The sequence below is a fragment of the Trichomycterus rosablanca genome, chromosome 6, assembly GCF_030014385.1.
Source record: "Trichomycterus rosablanca isolate fTriRos1 chromosome 6, fTriRos1.hap1, whole genome shotgun sequence".
In the NCBI taxonomy this organism is placed as follows: domain Eukaryota; kingdom Metazoa; phylum Chordata; class Actinopteri; order Siluriformes; family Trichomycteridae; genus Trichomycterus; species Trichomycterus rosablanca.
The window spans coordinates 45001210-45015204 of NC_085993.1; the positions used below are offsets into that span (position 1 = coordinate 45001210).

General features: G+C 38.7%; 1 protein-coding gene across 1 annotated transcript in view; it reads left to right on the plus strand.

Moving 5' to 3' along the window:
* Positions 1-489: 489 nt before the first annotated feature.
* gabra5 (gamma-aminobutyric acid type A receptor subunit alpha5) overlaps positions 490-13995 on the plus strand; it is a 75725-nt gene continuing 62219 nt past the window's right edge. The window contains exons 1-5 of the mRNA XM_062997968.1: positions 490-560; positions 2073-2157; positions 3121-3245; positions 9998-10065; positions 10378-10598. Of these exons, the coding sequence (XP_062854038.1) occupies positions 2114-2157; positions 3121-3245; positions 9998-10065; positions 10378-10598 (458 nt within the window). The 5' untranslated portion in view covers positions 490-560; positions 2073-2113. The remainder of the gene's footprint in view (positions 561-2072; positions 2158-3120; positions 3246-9997; positions 10066-10377; positions 10599-13995) is intronic.

Genomic DNA, 13995 nt, shown 5'->3' on the forward strand with positions numbered 1-13995 from the left:
TCTCTTAAGCCCTCCTGCCTGAAAGAACTAAATCCTAGTCTTGATGCGTCTTTCCACCTACCCATGCCCCCTAAGGGGGTAATTATGGTGACGTCCGTTCTTGTTTTTTGACTCGTAATCGTGGAGAAGAGTCCTGAACAAAGGCGCGCGGGCACGAGCGACCTACAGAGGGAAGCGCGCGGTGGGCAAACCCTCCGTGACCCATACTGCACGCGATCTAGCACCCAGTGGGTACGGGAGAGGGGCTGAGCGGTGCGGATGCGTGCTCATGTGAACAAAGCCTGATTACACAGAACGACTGGATGTGGTCTAGGTGGGAAGCAGCAGTGGCTGCAGAGGCGCGCGAGAGGACCCGCACTTAGCACGCATTGAACACGCATTGAACACAGTGGAAAAAGAACTGCACTCTTATACTGAACCCAGAGACTCTTGTAATCGCGATCAAAGTCTAGTGATGAAGATTGATGTTTGATTAGAGACTTAGTGAGGAGCAGAAGATACTGCAGGATTTCTACAGCTCGTCTAAAAGAATTCTCAGCTGCAGCAGCTGCACCATTCAGGTAACCAGCACTCCTGCACCTTATTCTGGCCAGATGGTTCTTTATACTGCTCAATGCATTTAATTCATTCACTAAACAAGAGTTCAAACTCACCTATGGCAGCAGCAAACTCGGTTTGATTGAATGCTTTGAGAGGAACATGTGAACAGCCTGTACTAAAATAAGTAGATGTTGGAAATGCAGTTATGGAAATAGTTGCTGGGTTACACAAGATTAAATTTACTGGATTACATTTAAGTTTATTAAAAATGTATATTCTGTTCACATTAAATACATTCTTCTGAAGACTTGTAGGAACAGCCATTTATTTATACACCTTATAGGTCAAATTGAACACTTGTCACCTGTTTACTAGAATTAATTAATGAAGTTAATAGAATTGTAAATGAATCTTGTGTGTTTCCCCCACAAAACAGATTAGATAACCTAGAAGGGTAATCAAAAATATAATACAAGTTCTACTGTGGAAGGTAAAACATGAACTACTACTGTACTATTACTAATAAGAATCACAATTAACAGTTATTAATATTATTTATTATTTTAAATGGTAATAATAAAAGGGAAAAAAAATGATAAGCCATATTATAACTAATTTGATTTGATAGTGTGCAAATGTGCTGGTCTGATCTGATTTCTGTTGACATGTCATGCTCAATGTTACATGTAATAATCACCTTTGAAGATAATTTTCTAATAGATATGCCTATTATTTCATAAACCAAACCCTATGTAGATTTTAATAAAACTTTTAATGAGAAAACTATTAAAGAGCTGTTTTTACTTAAACATAAAATATTTAAATCCATGTTTTAAAATACAGGTCCATAGGAATAATGAAAGAGCTAAGGACCATGTCCAACAACATTAAAATTATTAAAAAAAAAGTCTGTCCCCCTGCATTTAAATAAAGGGAGTTATGATGAATAGTGTGTTCTTGTTCATTCATAGTCTGTATGGCATTTAATAGTGCATTTACATATTATATTGCTACTTTACAGGCTACTTTTTTCTTTTTTGCACACAGTGTATACAGTATATACAATACTCTAGCCTTACATGAACATGTTAGAACTGTATGGTGGAAGTTATGTATTAATTAGCAGTTTTACAAGAATGAATGCATTCCTGAACAAGTATAACTTTAATACTATTACAAAAAAATGCTATGCCTTTAATAATTGATATGCATTACATGTTCAAATAACCACATATATTTTATACTATTAGCTTCCCAAACTCAACCTTTAAATAGTCCACATCATCACTAGTCTGTTTTGGGAGTGCGCAGAAGTGCTGGACTGATCTGATTTCCATCGACATTGCCTGCTCGATATTGCATCTAATTAATACATCCAGTGTTCATTTTTAGCCCATCAAGACACAAATGAACCCTGTAAAAGATTATGTGGTGCTCTAACACATGATAGGTATTTATTCAGCTGTGGAGTTGCAGTATAGAGTTGCGGTATGTGGTGAGCCACTGAGCTGTCCGTGTCTGGATATTTGCAGGTACGGGCTTTGAGACACACTGCAGCGATACTGTAAGAACTATGTGGTTCACCACTGTCCTCCTCAGCTTCATGTGCCATCTAAGGTAGGTTGCTAACTTCTGTCTGTCAATGTTTAGGGTTGTATGAAAATTTTTATTATTTCTAGGTATGGTTTCTATGGATAGATTGTATTTTCTCCTATTTTAATTTGTTATATTAGAGCTTTGCACCTTGGCAGGTACTGAGTCTGATTTGTCATATCCAGTGTAGCTCTCTGCAAACACTTATTTATCATTAACCCCCTTTGTGTTAAACAAGGTTTTGTTCAGTTAGTCAACCCAGACAGGCAGACAACTCTTACATCATAACACACTCACACACAGGGGCGATTTATAAGAACCAATCCACCTACTGACTTGATATTTGGGAGGTGGAAGGAAACCAAAGTGCTTAGAATCAATTTAAACAGATACAGAAGGACGATACAAACTTTACACATACATTAACTGGACAAGCTTAGATCCCCTAAACCTCACACCTAGGGTAAATTTAAAATGGCCAATTTACATACTAACATGTTTTGATAGGTGGGAGGACACTGGAGTACATAGAAAACCCTGACAAGTCCCCAGGACCCTAAAGCTGTGCAGCAGGAACACAACTTCCTGTGCCACTATGCTGTACAAGCGAGCTATGCAAAAGATCAAAAACTTGGTGCTTTAAGATCTCAGTCATATCACTCTGTTTACAGCATTAAAAGCAGGAATTATTAAGTTAAATTCGATCAGGGTTTTTGGGCCAGTGGTAATCTAATACCTATACTCAGTACTGGATCTGTACATCTCTAATTACTGGATCTGTTTTTAAAAAGTGGGTTTCATACAGTTTCCTAATCAGTTTAGTGAATTTCATCTCCCTTTGATGTTTTCGAGTTACACACTTGATATACCACTGTGTAACAGAGAAGTGCTTATTGTGCTCCAATGTTAAATCATATAAAAGTATGGAACCACAAAATGGCCGTAAGATCTGAACATTTTCCATTACATTGTGGGTTTTGGTATCAGTCTCTCTCAGGCTACTACTGGGACTCCTCAAGAGGCTGAGCGGAATGACAACATTACAGTTTTTACGCGGATTCTAGACGGACTGCTGGATGGATATGACAACAGGCTGCGTCCTGGACTAGGAGGTATTTTAAATAACTCATTAAACGGCAACCCTTCTCTGCCATACTACACACAATTTAACTGTATAACTTATTATACATTAGAATACAGACATAAAAATGGTCTGATTAGCTGGGGTGTGTGTATTTATTCCACATATCAGTGTAAATCTATCATTTATCAGATTAATAATGTAATCACAATGGAGCAGTGTTACCAGATTCTGTGTTTAGGCTACCTGTTTTGTAACTCTGCCTATCCAGATGACAAGTAGTCTGCTAATTGTATGTCTAGGTACTTTACCGTAAATCAAACCTGGCCATAACATAGCCTGATGTGGTTCAAAATGACTATGAAGAAATGACTAAACTAAAAAATCCAAACAGCTTTATTAGAAACAAACACCAAACTGTCCTTAATGTGACCATAATTACACAGTTTTGTCATTTATTATACACCGATCAGCCATAACATTAAAACCACCTCCTTGTTTCCACACTCACTGTCCAGCTCAACTTTCCATATAAAAGCACTTTGTAGTTCTACAATTACTGACTGTAGTCCATCTGTTTCTCTGCATGCTTTGTTAGCTCCCTTTCATGTTTTTCTATAATGGTCAGGGCCACTACAGAGCAGGTATTATTTGTGTGGTGGGCAATTCTCAGCATTGCAGTGACACTGACATGGTGTTGGTGTGTTGTGCTGGTATCAGTAGATAAGACAGCAGCACTGATTGAGTTTTTAAACACCTCACTGTCACTGCTGGACTGAGCATAGTCCACCAACCAAATATATCCAGCCAACAGTGCCCCGTGGGCAGCGTCCTGTGACCACTGATGAAGGTCTAGAAGATGACCAACTCAAACAGCAGCAATAGATGAGCGATCGGCTCTGACTTTACATCTACAAGGTGGACCAACTAGGTAGGAGTGTCTAATAGAGTGGACAGTGAGTGGACACGGTATTTAAAAACTCCAGCAGCGTTGCTGTGTCTGATCCACTCATACCAGCACAACACACACTAACACACCACCACCATGTAAGTGTCACTGCAGTGCTGAGAATGATCCACCACCTAAATAATACCTGCTCTGTGGTGGTCCTGGGAGAGTCCTCTATATGGATAGAGCTTCTATATGGTAAGTGGAGCTGATAAAATGGACAGTGAGTGTAGAAACAAGGAGGTGGTTTTAATGTTATGGCTGATTGGTGTATGAAGCCTTTATGTTACAAGGTCATGTTATTGTTGCAGTTAAACTAACAATTTTAATTAAACAAAGAATAATTTTTATAAATGACCGTGTATGAAAGTCAAACGTTTTGGAATTAATACAGTGATATACAACAGTTAAGATCCAATTATAACAACAAAAATATTAAAAACATTTGATAGTAAGGAACAAAGGTTACCAAAATAAAATAAACTTTTTATTTTTATATAACTTACATGTGCAGAAGCAAAATGATACGTCTTGTTGGTTTTTCTGTTGCTTTCTGTTGAGTTGAGCACTATCTGTCCAATCCAATACGTGCCCAAAGTTACATTAATAAAAATGAATGAAGGTTATATACTGAATGCACATGACCATGAAACATTCTGTTCCATTTACTTAGAGAGGGTAAAGAAAAATAAGCCAGCAAAGAAGCACATCTTGCTGTTCAAACAAGTCAATAAAATGTTTTTACATAGCAAAAGTCATCACAGCAATATACCGAGGTGCGATGTGCAATCTAAATAATTTCTCAGCAAGAGAAAAATGTTTTGTGACAGAGAGAGAGAAAAAAAAAGCTTAAGTGTAGTTCTGACCTTGAAAAACCTAGCAGTCTCTTCATAGCGGGAAGATTCATTGTTCACTGGGGACTAAAGCATGAGAGCGAGTCGGGTTTGCTGTATTCATACAAGAACATTGTAGAATATGGAACACATGTCTAGTGGCTGCTTCGTGATGCTTGTACACAAAAAACGGCATTGAATAGGATTTTAATGGGGTCTAACTGAGTGTTTACTCTCTGATGCCAATTTATTTTTTATTTCAGTTTTCTGTGCAAATTCAAGTTAATGAGATTTTTAATGGCATTTTATAAAACATTTCAAAGTTTGTTTTTTCATTCTTTTACAAAACAAACCACCGAATCTATTAAATATATAATTACCTAATCTATTAAATATATAATTCTTAGTAATTAGGACAATAATTAGGACAAAGCCTGCCAGTACTACACAACTGACTTTAAACTTATATACATTTTACATTTTCAGCATTTAGCAGACACTTTTATCCAAAGTGACTTACAGTACTGTGTTAGTATACAGTCTAAGCAAGTGATGGTTAAGGACCTTGCTCAAAGGCCCAAAAGTGACAACCTGGCAGTGGTGGATCTTGAACCGTGACCTTCTGATTACTAGCCCAGTACCTTAACCACTAGGCTACAACTGCCTCATTTATGTTAGAAGTTTGATCGGTTTTACCATCATGGTCAGGGTTGCGGTGGGTCTGGCTCATTGGGCAAAAGGTAGAAAAAAAACCACCCCAGATAGGTCGCCAGTCCATCACAGGGCACACATACTCGCACACACACAGACACATTTTTTTTGTAGCTCCAGTAGGCATGACTGCATTACTTTGGACTGTGGAAGGAAACTGGAGCCCACACAGACACAGAGAGAACATGCAAACTCCACACAGAAAGGACCCTGGCTGCCCGACCAGGGAAATCAATAACAGGCCCTTCTTGCTGTGACGTGACAGTGCTACTCACTGCGCCACCGTGAGATATTAAATTCCTATAACATTAATTAAAAACCACATTCATAAAACTCTGCGTTTAGGCTACCAGTTTTGTAACTCCGTCTGTTCAGATGACAAGTAAAACATTAGTCTGCTAATTGTATTTTTAGGTGCTTTACCCTAAATCAGTTCTGGTTATAAAATAGCCTGATGTGGGTCAAAATGATGTCAATTTTTAGTAGCTCCAGTCGGCCTGAGTGCATTACTTTGGAGTTTGAACTATAAGAGCACCCGGATAAAAACCCACACAGACACAGAGAGAACATACAAACTCCACACAAAAAGGACCCTGGCTGCCCGACCAGGGAAATCAATAACAGGCCCTTCTTGCTGTGACAGGTCAGTGCTACTCACTGTGCCACTGTGAGATATTAAATTCCTATAACATTAATTCAAAACCACATTCATAAAACTCTGCATTTATGCTACCAGTTTTATAACTCTGTCTGTCCAGATGACAAGTAAAACATTAGTCTGCTGATTGTATTTCTAAATCAGGTCTGGTTATAAAATAGCCTGATGTGGGTCAAAATGATGTCAATTTTTAGTAGCTCCAGTCGGCCTGACTGCATTACTTTGGACCAGGGCCGGAGTGGGCCCCTTTTTCAGCCCGGGAGTTTCATGCCCAAACCCGGCCCACTTTTTCCATGGAGGAGGAATTTAAATAAATGAAACAGCAGTTAGCTCTTACAATGCCTTTTTATTGGGTATAAGTTCAGGTATATGTTGGTAAGTTAACAGAAAACACTTCACTTAAACATGTTTAATTCAAATTTAAATCAGATAAAGATTTCAAAGGTAAAAAAAATGTGATGAAAGTGTAGTGCGAAAGATAAAAACGTATTTACATTTGTACAGGAGCAATAAGTTGAAATAAAAATATTTAAAATTAAAATTGCTTTTGTCATCCCCACAGAGAGGTGCTCTATTGTTAGGTTTACACTAAACTCTTAAGTAGCTTCACTACACGTATATTTAGTAGGCTACCTACAGCATCAAAAGCCTCCTAAGCAGTGCACTGGTTTCTGCAACTTTATTAATAACGGTGTCATTGTCTATAGACATGAGACATGGCTTATCTGCTGCTCTGAGGCTAAAAAAAACATTTCATTAAGGGTTAGCCTATTTTGCTGAATAACATAACATGCTGGAAGGTTTTTTCTTTTTTTACAATTTAGCCTATATTATGATGGTGTAAAATTGATAATGATTTAGGCTATTTGTCTCCATTTGTTAAAATAAATTAGGCTATCGTGCTGACATCTTTCTGAATGTCTGAACAATTTAACATATATCATGTTACGTTATATTTTACATTACAGATAACTATGTTAGTTTAAATAACTCTGTTAGACTATCCTCTACCTGTCCCTTCAGTAGTCATGGCCTCCTCGGGATCATCAGTACAGTAGCGTCGGAACATTCCATTAATGAGTTAAGCTATTTAATATATTACACTTCAAATTATGTTTATTAATTTCAGCTTGAAACTGGATATTTGTGATTAATGGTGTGTATTGGGTTCTACAAAATAAACTACGCTAAGTTGACGTTGCAAATGTTGCGCAATACCAGCTACAACTGGGGTCTGTCCTCTGGAAAACAGGTCTGTTAATTTGGCACATTTGGCAGCATCTTCTTCCATTGCCTTTCTTTTTTTTTATCCTGGTCTTTTCGGCTCCACCTGGCCTCTTCCTGCCCTCCATCACCACCGACTGATGGTTTGCGCTATTCTGTTGCTATATTTACTTTTACTGGTGCTCCAGAAAAGACGCCTCGTGGGCCAAACCAACTTAAACATTTGGGAGGGGGGGATTCCCTCAGATGGTAGAACCCATCTAATCTACTGTGATGTAGGGGCTGCGCTGTCAGATGAATGGAGAATGAATGCAAGAAGAAGATTAAATAAGTGACAGATAAGTGTCAAAATTCTTTTTCTCATCCAACCGGCCCAAACTCGAGATTGACATGAGCTGGCCCATCAGGAATCCTCCCGAATCTCCCGATTAGCCACTCCAGGCTTGCTTTGGACCATGAGAGCACCCGGATAAAAACCCACACGGACACAAAGAGAACATGCAAACTCCACACAGAAAGGCTGCCCGACTGGGGAAATCAATAACAGGCCCTTCTTGCTGTGACACTGCTTGTTATCAGCTCCACTTACCATATAGAAGCACTTTGTAGTTCTACAATTACTGACTGTAGTCCATCTATTTCTCTGCATATCATTTTACCCTGCTTTTACTCTGTTCTGCAATGGTCAGGACCCCCACAGGCAAGGACGGATTAAGGATAGTCTGGGCCCCTGGGCCCTAACCCTAACCCTAAAGACATTTTTCTTTTTCTGTTATGAATGATTTGTATTGTATCAATTCATCTGCCAGGCTCATGTTCAGATCTGAAGGATATGCTGCAGCGAGTGAGTTAGCCTTTAAAGTGAGCTCACTGTTGGACATATTGTCAGGCATGAAAAGAACATCAAATAGCTCAGTTAAGTGTGTGTATGCATTCAAACTGCTTGAAATTGCTTGTCTTAAATTTAAATAATTGCAAAATTGCTAAATTAATTTGTGTCTCTGCGCTTAAGAGAAATTGAACATAATAATTTTGAAACAATACAAATTCAGAAACATTAAGTAAGGGCCTGATTCGCATATTTGCAACTAAACGTCTGTTATGAAATATGGTAGCTTGCCTGGCAATTTGTAGGTCCCTAGAAAGTCAAGGAGCCATGGTAAACGACTTCTATGGAAGTCAAGGGCCCCATAGCAGGGGCCCTTGTGATCAAGGGCCCTCTAATGGTATGCCCTGCTCTTCTCTAGGGCCCCCTGGTAGGGGCTCTCATAACCAGGGCCCTCTAAAAATATGCCCCCCTCTTTCCTAGGACCCCTAATAGCCAGAAGTCGAAGTCAGAGCAGTGCCACAATGCCTCATCCATTTTCATAAGGGGCCCAAAAGCATGGCTAGGGCCCCCAAAAGCATGGCTAGGGCCCAAAAGCATGGCTAGGGGCCCCAAAAGCATGGCTAGGGGCCCCAAAAGCATGGCTAGGGCCCCCAAGAGGCCCTGGGGTCAAAGTTCCTAATAGTCAGAGGATCCTTAAAATGGAGGGCCCTCGGAAATAAAAATATATTGTATCATAAATGTTGATAGGCATCGCAAAATGTTTTGGGCCAGGGCCCCCCCGGGGCCCCCTGACCTCAAGGGCCCCTGGGTGCTGGCCCCACTGGCCCAGTCAGTAATCCAGCCATGCCCACAGGACCACTACAGAGTAAAAGTTATTTAGGTGGTGGATCATTCTCAGCACTGCAGTGACACTGATGGTGGTGGTGTGTTAGTGTGTGTTGTGCTGGTATGAGTGGATCAGACACAGCAGTGCTGCTGGAGTTTTTAAATACTGTGTCCACTCACTGTCCACTTTATTAGACACTTCTACCTAGTTGGTCCACCTTGTAGATGTAAAGTCAGAGACGATCGCTCATCTATTGCTGCTGTTTGAGTTGGTCATCTTCTAGACCTTCATCAGTGGTCACAGGACACTGCCTACGGGGCGCTGTTGGCTGGATATTTTTGGTTGGTAGACTATTCTCAATCCAGCAGTGACAGTGAGGTGTTTAAAAACTCCATCAGCACTGCTGTGTCTTATCCACTCATACCAGCACAACACACACTAACACACCACCACCATGTCATTGTCACTGCAGTGCTGAGAATGATCCACCACCTAAATAATACCTGCTCTGTAGTGGTCCTGGGAGAGTCCTGACCATTGAAGAACAGCATGAAAGCAGGTTAAAAAAGTATGTGGAGAAACAGATGGACTACAGTCAGTAATTGCAGAACTGTGCTTCTATATGAACAGTGTGTGTAGAAACAAGGAGGTGGTTTTAATGTTTTGGCTGATCGGTGTAAGTTATTTTTTACTATGTGGTAATTTATATGTTTTATTAAAAAAGCTAACCTGTTTGTCCTTTTACCTCAACAGAAAAGGTGACTGAGATTAGGACCAACATTTTTGTCACCAGTTTTGGTCCCGTGTCAGATACTGAAATGGTAAGATGCTAAAAAACTAAACCTTACTCATACAAAAACAAAGATGAATATGCTTCCATATCTGGAAGCCATTTTATCCTGCAGGCCCTTTTATCAGACACCCATTAAGGCACTGTTTGTCATACACTTTCATTTCTCCGTTAATGTTATTTGTTTCAGTTTCTCGCTGTGTCCTGTTCACTCGGCTGTGGCATTAGCAGATGGATGATGTTATTAATGCTTAATTTCATATTTCTTATTGCACTTTTCTTGTACGCTTTTTGGACCCCCCTCTTGAGAATGCTCTAAACGCCTGTCGGCTTTTCTCTACAGGAGTACACAATCGATGTGTTTTTCCGGCAAAGCTGGAAGGACGAGCGCTTGCGTTTTAAAGGACCCATGGTGATGCTGCCTCTGAATAACCTGCTGGCCAGCAACATCTGGACCCCTGACACTTTCTTCTTAAATGGCAAGAAATCCATTGCTCACAACATGACTACACCAAACAAACTGCTGAGGCTAAAAGATGACGGAACACTTCTCTACACCATGAGGTGAGCATTTTTTATTTATTTAGTGTTTTGGTCTGGTAAGACTTTAATAGCTGCACCAAACAGTGAGCAAGTTGATACAAGAATAAGAGCCAAGTATGTAGAACTTCTTAATAAGAAATGTATATAGAATTAGAATTAGTAAGGTTGGGATCTGATGTTGGACAATAAGACCTGAGCTGCAGTTGGCATTTCAGTCCATTTTAAAGGTGTTGGATTAGGCTGAGTACAACCTATGTCATTTACTAAATCAGACAAACTTATACCTTCAGAAAAAAAGAATGTTATGTAAAATGCAATAAAAGCAAGAGTGTGTGATTTGTTTATTCTCTTGAATGTTTAATCAACTGACACAAGTACAGTAGACCCTTGACTTACAAATTTAATTGGTTCCGAAGGGCTGTTCTTAAGTCAAAATGTTATTCTCTGCAACACAAAAAAAGTTGGGACAAAGGCATGTCTATCACCGTGTTACATCACTTTTCTATTAATTACACCTCTTAATCATTCCGGAACTGAGGATACTAATTGTTGCATTTACATTTACGCCATTTTAGTAGACTCTTTTATCCAAAGTGACTTAAAATTACAACTGAATACTCAGGGGCTCAACAGTGGCAGCATGGTGGTGGTGGTGGGGCTTGAACCAGCAACCTTATTATTACTAGTCCAGTACCTTAACTGCTGAGCTGCCACAGACCGAAGTGAATTTTTAGGTCATTGCTTGATACAAGACTTCAACCGCTCAACAGTCTGGCCTACAAACTGAGACTTCTCTAGATACCCTAAATCTTTTCACATTATTATGTATGGTAGATGGTAAAAGCCATACATTTTTTGCAAACTCGCATTGAGAAATGTTTTTTTTTTAACCTGATTGACATTTCTCTAACTAAATTTAGCACAAAGTAATGAATCACTACACATCTTTGCCTGCTAGCCTCTGGTTGATCCTTTTTATACCAAATTCTAATACCTGTAATACCTGTTACCAATTTGTCTGCTTATTTTATTAATAAAGTTGTAGCTTGACTATTTATATTTTGCATTATCTTAACATTTTGGTTGTATTGCATCATTAAATTCTATATTTAAGTTTATATTTACAATTAAGTTGAGTTAGATAAAGGTTCAAGATAATTAACAAATCAAAGATGCTTGTTTTTATTGCATTTTACAAAATGTCTCATATTTTCTGAAAAATGGGGTTTGTATTTGTTGTAAAAGTGTTATTTTATGACATTTCCACATTGAAGGTCAGCTATAAAAGTTGTAAAAGCAAAAAACCCACTAAACAGAACTGCAATATACATCCTTTTGAAAATACTGTGTGTCTCTATCAGACAACGCCATTTTTTAAGCTATAATACACTCACTCACTTTCTTAACCACTTATCCAATCAGGGTCGCGTGCGGGGGGGGGGGGGGGGTCCATCGCAGGGCAGACACACACACACACCAATTCACCTACAGGGCAATTCAGTGTCTCCAATTAACCTAACTGAAAGGACTCGGACCACCATGCCTGGCGACCGAACCTAGGACCTTCTTGCTGTGAAGCAACGATGCTACCCACTGAGCCATCGTGCCGCCCAGCTATAATACATTTTTACAAAAACCAATATTGAGATTTTAAATATCATTAACCAATAAATCTAGGACGCAAAACCGGTTTTATTGAAATGTCAATGGATAACCACGTTTTTCCTCCTGAACTTTAATCTCTTTAGACTTTCGTCTAATCCATCATGTAATAGATGTGTTTAGCATGTGTGCCGTTGGCTAATAATAAGCTCAGACTTTAAGTGAAGCAAAGGCTGCACAAGAAAGACGCCCCAATGCCAAAATCAGCACCTGTAAGGCTGATTTATTGATTTAATGCTGGTCACATGGCCAAAGAAAAAGCAAGAGCAGGTTTTTTATCCGGCACAGAAACCTTTAAGGTGATGCAAAGCTCTGCTGACTGTGGATAGTGTAACTCAGGTTTCATCACCTTCTTATTTCTGGTAGACCAGTTCTTTGCTTCTTAAATTATAATTCATCAAACAAAAATAATTTTATTTAATTTAGTTTTGGAGATTGTGTTTGTGTATAATTGAATTTATTTTTAAGTATAGTATATTATTTTTTCAGTTTATTAAAGTGCACTTATGTAATTTCAGATTTAGTTAACTTGAATAATCCTGACTCGACTAAGTATGCTGTTCTTAATTTGTTTGCTGTTGTTGGTGGAACTAATGCAGTGCATTAGAATAATGATTACAGTAAAAAAATGTAAGCTAATACTGCAAATGGTAATGATGCATGTTTGTGTTTGTGTGTAAGTGTGTGTGTGTGTGTGTGTGTGTGTGTGTATGTGTGTGGGCGCACATTATTAAAGATGGAGAGACTTAATAGCCTGGGGTGGGAGAATGGGGGGGGGGGGGGGGTGTAAACTAGGCAACTGTGCTCAAGGCAAATCAGCCTTTGAAAGATTCCAGTGCATATAAATCATTAACATTATTTTATTATTTGTGTCTTTTTGTATCTTGTATTATTAATATAAATGTTGCCTTCATAAGAGAAACATATCATAGCATAGCGTACTAATAACAAATAAAAAAGAAAGGAAGTAATAAAGAAAATGAGAAGGAGAAAAGGAAAGAGAAAAAAGATAGATAGGTAGGTAGGTAGGTAGGTAGGTAGATAGATAGATAGATAGATAGATAGATAGATAGATAGATAGATAGATAGATAGATAGATAGATAGATAGATAGATAGATAGATAGACAAAAAAAGAAAAAGAAAAGAAAGAAAAAGAAAAGAAAAAAAAGGAAGAAACAAAGGAAGAAACAAAGGAAGGGAGGATCTGTAAGACAAAAATAGGGCGTCTGAAAGTGAGCATGTTTTCGCAGGCTTTTCTCCATGGAGTGTCTGACCCACTAACTAACTACATTGTGAGGGCACAATGATTCACAGCCAAAATACAGTCATAAACACACAGATAAATGTGTGTGTACCTCACTAAATTACCACAATGGTTAATATTGCCTCAGCACTTTCCCAGACCTACACACTTTATATCATCCAAACTGGTCTCTCACAGAAATACTTTTGGTATGAAAATAATGAAGACATTTTTGTTTATTTGTTTTGTTTTCATGGTTTTATTTTAAAATTGTTCATAATTTTACTCAGATTTGTCTCTGTCACTGGTCTTCACACAAACTATCTCTATCTATATATGTCTCAAAGATCATTATAGCACACAGGATGCACCTTGACCACAATTTGGAGTGCAACAGGAAAGGGTCTCAATAATTTTGTTCATTTCATTTTCATCAACCACTTTATCCTGGCCAGGGTTGCAGTGGATTCGTTTTCACTAGGATACACTGGCCACAAGGCAGGACACAGGAC